Raw genomic sequence first — 8,437 nt, 5'->3', positions numbered from 1 at the left:
AAAGGAATATCATTAAACCTATTATTTTATAATCAGTAATAACCAGTATCTTAATGTTATATAAGATTATTTTAAAACAAGTACAATATTCTAGATTCATATCTTTTAGTTCTAAAGATATTTGAGATTCTAAGTAATAAGTAAATATTTATGAATTAAGAAGCAGTAAATTGTAATGATACGAGTGTGGGATGGGAGACAGTAAGTATGGATTCCAGTTCAACCCTTAGTTTTGCATTTAAGTGGCTATTGGCAAGTGTTATTCAAATTCTTGTTAGAGCTGATGTCCTCATATATATATCAATAAGCTTGCATTAGATTACTTCTATTACTTCTATATCAAAGATACATTTAATTATTATCTGAAATTACTTTTTTTCTCCAGAGCTTCCTCATAGCATTTTTTACCTCAGCATTTCTGAGGGTGTAGATTAAAGGATTTAACATTGGGACCACCATAGTATAAAAGACAGCAACAGCTTTGTCAATGGACAGAGTGATCACTGGGCGCAGATAGACAAATATACAGGGCACAAAGAATAAGACAACTACTGTAATGTGAGAAACACAGGTGGAAAGGGCTTTGCGCCTCCCCTCCAAGCTATAGTTCTTTAGGGAGCACAGGATGACCACATAGGACACCACCAAAAGTAGGAAGTTTAAAAGACAGATGAAACCACTGTTGACAGCAACAAAGAGACCAAGGGTATGAGTGTCCATGCAGACGAGTTTCAACAAAGGGTACAAATCACACATGAAATGATCTATAACATTGGGGCCACAGAAGGGCAGCCAGACAGTGAAGAGGATCTGAATCGTTGCATGGAGAAATCCTCCAGTCCAGGCCACTCCTAGCAAAAGAAGGCACAGCCTGTGGTTCATGATAGTTGTATAGTGCAGAGGTTTGCAGATGGCCACATAGCGATCATAGGCCATCACTGTCAGCAGGATGATCTCAGTAGCACCAAAAATATGTTCTGCATAGACTTGAGCCATACACCCATTAAAGGAGATAGTTTTCTTCTCATGAAGGGAGTCCAAAATCAGCTTGGGAGCTGAAGAAGAAGAATAAATTGTGTCTATCAAGGAAAGATGAGTCAGAAAGAAGTACATGGGAGAGTTCAGAGCCTGGCTGGTGGTAATGGTAACCACAATGAGTAGGTTGCCTGAGAGTGTTGCCAAGTACAGAACCAAAAATCCCAGAAACACTATATTCTGCATCATGGGGTTCTGTGTAAGACCTATTAAAATAAATTCAGTCACATTTCTTTTATTCTCCATCTATGTGCTGTGGGGGATAAAAAACTTCAGGAAGGAAAGCTTTACTTCTAAAGAACAAAAAGGAAAGAAATAAGGAACAATAAAATCATCAAACAGTACAAAACTCTGACTTTTAACAGTAGTCTGACAATCTTAGATGATTCCTTCCCTTTCCAAAACTTTCTAGGAATAGGTAGGTCAAAACTTCTCTTGGTGGACATAGAATTAAACTTCAATATAGTATTTAAAGCTAAGTTTTGCCATTGTTAATGCTCACTTTTTCCTGGACCTCAGATTGCCCTATTCTCTGTATCTCAATGTATTATTAAATCATAAAGGCAGAGAAGGTTAAGATAAACTGTTCCTCTTACATATGGGCAAGTTACATAATGAGGTACATGGAAAGAACACCTCTTCCAGATGATCCCATAAGTGCTTTACTGAAAAGGTAGTTTAAGAGTCCAAGCCCCAAGACAGTGGTCTCCCTTCTGGAAGACCAATGCATCAGATAATCCTTCCAGGGATGAGAGCCCTTGAGAAGAAAATTGAGTGCTCTTCTAATTGCCAACTCTTCTCTAAAGGAGAAGACCTTTGGGAGAACCAACAACTAACTAATACGTTTTTATAGCTTCCTGAAGGTCCAGGCCAAAAGTTGGGTTTTATGATCAAAATCAGACAGAAAACCCCAAATTTGACTCATTCATTACTATTATTTCACTTACTTGTTTCTTGCAAATCTTGAAGTAATTTGAGTATATTTTTAAATGCTTGTCTTTTATAATTTTCATCTACCCCATATAGAAACAAACATACAAACAAAACTTGGTCTTATGTCAAAATTAATGTGTTTGATGCCCTCTATTAATTGACAGACTCAAGCACAGGATCAGTTTCTTTTTTTTTTTTTAAAGATTTTATTTATTTATTTGACAGAGAGAAATCACAAGTAGATGGAGAGGCAGGCAGACAGAGAGGGAAGCAGGCTCTCCGCTGAGCAGAGAGCCCGATGCGGGACTCGATCACAGGACTCTGAGATCATGACCTGAGCCGAAGGCAGCGGCTTAACCCACTGAGCCACCCAGGCGCCCTCAGGATCAGTTTCTTTTCTTGTCCTAGTCCAAAGACCAATAATGTACCTATTACTACTCAAACCCTCTAATACTCATATTTTTGGATAAGTGAGAAATGGAGAATAGTGTTGATCAAACAGAATGAACCTGGTCTTCCATAAAAGAATCCTCAGACTGCAATTAAAAGTAAGGACTTACGGGGGTGCCTGGGTGACTCAGTGGATTAAGCCTCTGCCTCGGCTCAGGTCATGATTTTAGGGTCCTGGGATCGAGCCCCACGTCCACCTTGGGGGTCTCTGCTCAGTGGGGAACCTGCTTCCCCTCCTCTCTCTCTGCCTGCCTCTCTGCCTACTTGTGATCTTTGTCTGTCAAACAAATAAATAAAATCTATTTTTTAAAAAAATAACGACTTATTTCTTATTTCAGACAAATTTCTTCTAAGCACAGAAATCTTTGTTACGTGTTTAAATTCACATACTCAAACATTTTGAAATGCAAATTTTTATTACAGCTCTGTTTTACTCCATTATTAATAGCATGTGGAGATTTATTTTCACAACATGTTAGTTCCTACAATAATAGTTCATTTTTAATGAGAGGTGGTCATGTGATAGACACCATACTAAATACTTCACATGCATTATTTCACATAATTTTCATAACAGTGCCAGTTATGAAGATAACAGTATATATATATATATATATATATATATATATATATATATATATAATAAAATGAAACTCTGGTCAAGAGAAGGTAAATGGGGGTGCCCAGGTGGCTCAGTGGGTTAGAACCTCTGCCTTCGGCTCAAGTCATGGTCTCAGTGTTCTGGGGTCAAGCCCCCACATCAGGCTCTCTGCTCAGCAGGCAGATCTTGTCTGTCAAATAAATAAATAAAATCTTGAAAAAAAAGAGAGAGAAGGTAAATGACTTGCCGAAAGTGATAATGATTTAAAAAAAAGGGGAGGGGGAGACTGCTTTTAAACCCAGGATGTCTGCTTCTAGCTCATCAGCACTAAGTGCCTCTCCAATACAGATCCAGTTTACTTCTGAGAATCAGCCAATGTCAGAGTTTGGACAAGTGGGTTGGTAACTAAAGCCACCACCGGAGACCATATAAAATCCATGGCAATTATTTCACTAAACTATGAAATGTAGAGTCAGATTCTAATGATTTCAAGGATCCATTGAATGCTAAAATTGTTGTACAGTAAAAATGCTCTAGTTCCTTGCAATGAAAACATATATGCTCTTTAAAGATGAGGACACTAAGTTGCAGAGAGATAAAGTCCAAGAAAACACAGCTAACTGTTTAGATCAGAACACAGGAAAAAGTCTTCTAGTGCCCAATGCAGTGATTTTTTTTTTCTACCATCACATCTTGCTTCCCTTGAAATGAATGTTTACAAGAAAAAAAATCACCCTAAGGTAACAAAGAGAATTAACTTTCATCTCTTATCTTTAGCAATGCCTGCCTTGAATCTCTAAAAAAATGGGGAAGGATGGGGGGAGCTACCTGTGAGTTAAGGATGCAAAAAATGCCATCATACTGTTGGGACTACATCCATTATAGCAGAAATAAGGTCTTACCTAAGTTAGAATGAAATCCAAGAAAAGTTAAGAGTCAGAATAACAAGTGCTTCCAAGCCTGGGATTTAGTGTAGTTTCCCAACTGTGCAGGAGGTACATTCCTTCTTGCAGATCTTATATATTAATGCACCCTCCTCAAGGTTCTCAGTTTTAGGGCTTAAGATTTCCTTTAAGAAACAGAATCCAAACATTGTCCTTTCTCCTCTCTTCCATGCTGACCTATCTTAATGATGGTAAAAGTCATACAGCCTGTCTTGGCTTCACCTCAAATTTCTCTTTGTTTCTTTTCAGTTGCCTCTCATATCTGCTCCTATAATTAGAAGAGATTTTCCCCTCTCTTTCATCCCTAGAAATTATGAAAATCAGAGTACTACTTCAATGAAATGAGTGACCAGACATAAGCCAGTCTCTGGCTATCCAAGCTACCCACACTATATGCCCTAACGCTGAAGGAAACCCTTCAGTGACCATCCAGTTCCAATTTGCTGCTCTACTGCAGTCTCCACATTCAAAAGCCTAGCAATTGACTCAGGAATCCATAAAATGTAAAATTATTCCTGATATATTATGGATATTTCCATATAGAATGAAGAGAACAAATATTTCTGCAAAATATCCTATAATATCTTAAAGTGGTCACCCATAAAATATCAGAAAGCAATATTTCAACGATTTTAGTTTCAAAACCTCTTGAGGGAAAATGGAAATGTGAGAAACTGGATTAAAAAACAGCAATTTTAGTTAACTTACCTGGCTGCCTCTGTTGTTAAGGAGAATGCCCAATGTATTCAGGAAAAAGAAATAACCATTATGCGTACCTGTTCAAACATCATGCCATGTACATGTATATTTCTCATGTCCCCACCAACAGGACAATGGCATTTTCAAAGCTCCAACGCTTTAGATATTCAAGTCAAAGGAAAAGAAATTGTTATCTCGAACATGGAATTCAAAGTCCTTAGCTACTGAGAATCTTCTGATCTTCAGCACCTAGCTCTATGGCTATAGAAAAAAAAAAAAAAAACACACATATTTCTATCACTTTATACAACTCTCTTATTCTGCCCTTAAAATAAGAAAGCAACTTCCTTTTGAGTCATCATGTTTAGAGATGATACTGGGAGCATCAAAGCTTTCTATCTAAGGCTTTGCTCTCTCGGGAATTAATTATCTCTGTTTTTTAAAGATTTGCCTTAGAAATAACTATTTGAGAGAATGCATCTGTGAACAACATATCTTCACCCAAATGTCTCTTTTCCCTGCAGTTTATGCCTATGTGGCATAAACTACATTCTTGGTCTATAAATTATGTAATAAAGCATTCCTCCTCCCAGCCCTTGGGTATCACAAAATGGGCACTAAAGGCTGTAACAACAACATGGGGTTTCATTTAGATTGCTTATCCCCAAGGAAATAACTTCCTTGGATGAGGGCACCAGAGAAGGTTAAGATAGTAAGTCAGCCTCTCGACTATACTATAAATGAACACATAAGAACAATTGGACTTGATATATTTTCAAGCAGACTAAGATGTAGAGTTGGAGGCCAAATGGAGGTTAAAAGTTCTTGTCCAACTTGTCTGATGTAGAAGTCTAAAAAACACAGATTTTGATGCCTTTTCAATGACCTTTTTTTGGAAATCTGGAGTTCTATTGGCCACTTGATAATGGAAATCTTTCCTAGGCAAACAGATTTCTTCAAATTTTCTTCACACGTAGTATTCTCAGGTCAATGGAGATCAGAATGTTCTGTGGTCTTGCAAACATATACAGTAGCAAGTACTCTGCAGCCTGAAGGAAATAGGTATTATTAAAATCACATATCATGAGAACTAAAACAGTGGCTATATTTAAATGTATGGCTATGCAGTAGATGGCAGACCAGGAAAAATGTAACAGCAGCTATCCTTACTAAGCCCTATGTCCCTTCTTCCCTCACTTTGGTGTAGTACCTTGATTGATTTTCATATATTAAACCAAACTTGCATTCCTGAGATAAATCTCACTTGCTCTCAGTATATAATTATTTTTATAGACTATTGGATTCAGGTTAGTAATATTTTTTTGAGGATTTTTGTGTCTTTACATAAGAGATGTTGGTTATAGTTTTCTAATGGTATCATTGTCTAGTCTTGATATTAGGGCAATACTGGTCTTATAGAATGTGTTCCCTCCTCTCTTATTTTCTGGAAGAGTTTGAGAAAGAATGGTGCTAATTCTATCCCAAATGTTTGATGAAATTCACTTCAAAATGAAGCCATCTTAACATGAGTTTTTCTTTGTGGCAAGTTTTTTTTTTTTTTATTAATCCAATCTCTTGTTATTTATATATTCAGATTATCTATTTCACTTGAGTCATTAGTTTGTATCTTACTTAGAGTTTGTTCATTTCATCTAAATTTTATAAACTGCTGGCATACAACTGTTCATAGGATCTCCTTATGATTTTTTTTTTGTAAGGTTCATAATAATGTCCCCACTTTTATTCCTGATTTTAGCTGTTTGAGTCTTCTCTCCATTTTTTTTTTCCTGGTCAATCTAGCTAAAGGTTTGTCATTTCAGTGTTTTGTGTGTGTTTTTTTTTTTTTCAAAGAACCCCCTTTTGGTTTGATTGTTTTTCTATTCTCTATTCTTTTTTCTACTTCATTTGTTTCTGATCTAATCATTGTTATTTCCTTCCTCTGTTTACTTTGGTTTTAGTTTGCCCTTCTTTTTCAAATGCCTTAAGGGGGAAGGTTAAATTATTTGAAGCCTTTCTTTTTTTTTTTAATATAGGTATATGCAGATATAAATTTCCCACTAATCACTGATTTAGATGCATTCTACAGGTTGCAGTATGTGGTGTTTTCATTTTCATTCCTCTCAAAATATTTTCTAGTTTTCCTCATGATTTCCTCTTGGACCCCTGGTTATTTAAGAGTATGTTATATAATTTCCACACATTTATAAAGTTCCCAAATTTCTTCCTATTATAATTTCCAATTTTGTTACACTGTGGTCAGAGAACATACTTTGTAGGTTCAATACTTTTAAATTTATTGAGTCTTATTTTATGTCTTCATATATGATCCAACCTAAAGAATGTTTTCCATGAGGTTGAGAAGAATTTACAGTCTGCTGTTGTTCAAGAGCTATATTAGTTATCTGTTAGGTATAGCTGGTTTATAGTATTAACCCTCTTGTTTTCTTGTTGAACTTCTGGTAAGCTCTCTATCCATTATTGAAAGTGGGATATTAAAGTCTCCAGCTACTAGTGTTAAAGATGTCTGTGTATTCTTTCTTCTGTGTCAGTATTATACATGTGTTCATGAATTCTGGGGCTCTATTAGCTGCATATAAATCTATAATTATCATATCTTGATTAATTGACTCTTTCATCATTATAAAGTATCTTTTTGGTCTCTAGTAATTTACATCTCAATGTCTATTCCATCTTATGTTAATATAAAATAACCTATAAAAATTTCAGCTCTCAATTGATTACCTTTTGCATGGTATAGATTTTTCATACTTTCCCTTCCTAACTTATTTGTGTCTATGAATCTAAACTATATTTCTTATAGACAAAATATACAGTTGGCCCTTGAAAAAAGTGGGGGTTAGGGACACTGACACCTCAGTCAAAACCCACATATAACTTTTGATTCCCCCAAAACTTAACTACCAATAGCTTATTGTTGACTGAAAGCCTTATCAATGACATAGTCAATGAACACATATTTTTATATGTGTTATATACTGTATCATTACAATAAGGTAAGCTAGAGAAAAGAAAATGTTAATAAAATCTTAAGGATGAGAAAATACATTTATAGTATTGTACTATATTTATTGAAAAGAATCTGCCTGTAAGTGGACCCACACAGTTCAAACCCATGCTGTTCAAGGGCACTGGGTGTTACATATAAGTAATGAATCACTAAATTCTACTCCTGACACAGATAATACACTATATGTTAACTAACTAGAATTTAAATAAAAACTTGAAACAAAAAAGAAAAATAACAACAAAAAAAGGTTCAACTGTATTTAGATCATATTTTTATATCCATTCTGTGAATCTCTGCCTTTTAAATGAAGTTCCAAAATGTATATTTTATGTAATTACTGTTAAGACAGAATTTACATTTATTTTGCTATTTGTTTTCCACTGTCCTTTCTTTTTTACATCTTTATTCTTTGCTACGGCCTTTTTTGATGGGCTAAATAGATATTTCATAGTGTTCTATTTTTTCTTATTGCTTATTTTTCTGTTTTTTAGGGCTTTTTTTAATTGAACTTTTAATAACAAAGTTATTTTGGTTTCTCTGGAAAGTATAGTTAAAATCTTAAACAATACAACTCAGATTAATACTAGAGCAATTACAATACCGCACAAGAACTTTATTTCCGTGTAGCTCTAGTCCCTCTCTCCTTTTGTGTTTTTATTGCCATACAATGTGCATGTTTATATACTGTAAGCCCCTTGCCACAGATTTATAATTGCTGCTTTATGCAGATCCCTTTTAAATCAGATA

The 8,437-nt window shown here is 35.2% G+C and overlaps 1 protein-coding gene across 1 annotated transcript; it reads right to left on the bottom strand.

Moving 5' to 3' along the window:
• Positions 1-351: 351 nt before the first annotated feature.
• Positions 352-1,281, bottom strand: LOC101684927 (olfactory receptor 4C12). The gene has a single exon (XM_004782056.1). It carries the CDS (start codon positions 1,279-1,281, stop codon positions 352-354), a length of 930 nt encoding a protein of 309 aa, XP_004782113.1.
• Positions 1,282-8,437: the final 7,156 nt, after the last annotated feature.

The sequence above is a fragment of the Mustela putorius genome, unplaced genomic scaffold (assembly GCF_011764305.1).
Source record: "Mustela putorius furo isolate JIRA1106 unplaced genomic scaffold, ASM1176430v1.1 tig00000127_pilon_pilon_pilon, whole genome shotgun sequence".
Classification (NCBI taxonomy): domain Eukaryota; kingdom Metazoa; phylum Chordata; class Mammalia; order Carnivora; family Mustelidae; genus Mustela; species Mustela putorius.
The sequence above is the reverse complement of the archived record's forward strand: the minus strand, read 5'-3'. Positions and strand labels throughout refer to the sequence as shown.

Excerpts from the sequence above, each read along its gene's own strand:
- LOC101684927 (XM_004782056.1), bottom strand. The coding sequence starts at position 1,281 with ATGGAGAATAAAAGAAATGTGACTGAATTTATTTTAATAGGTCTTACA.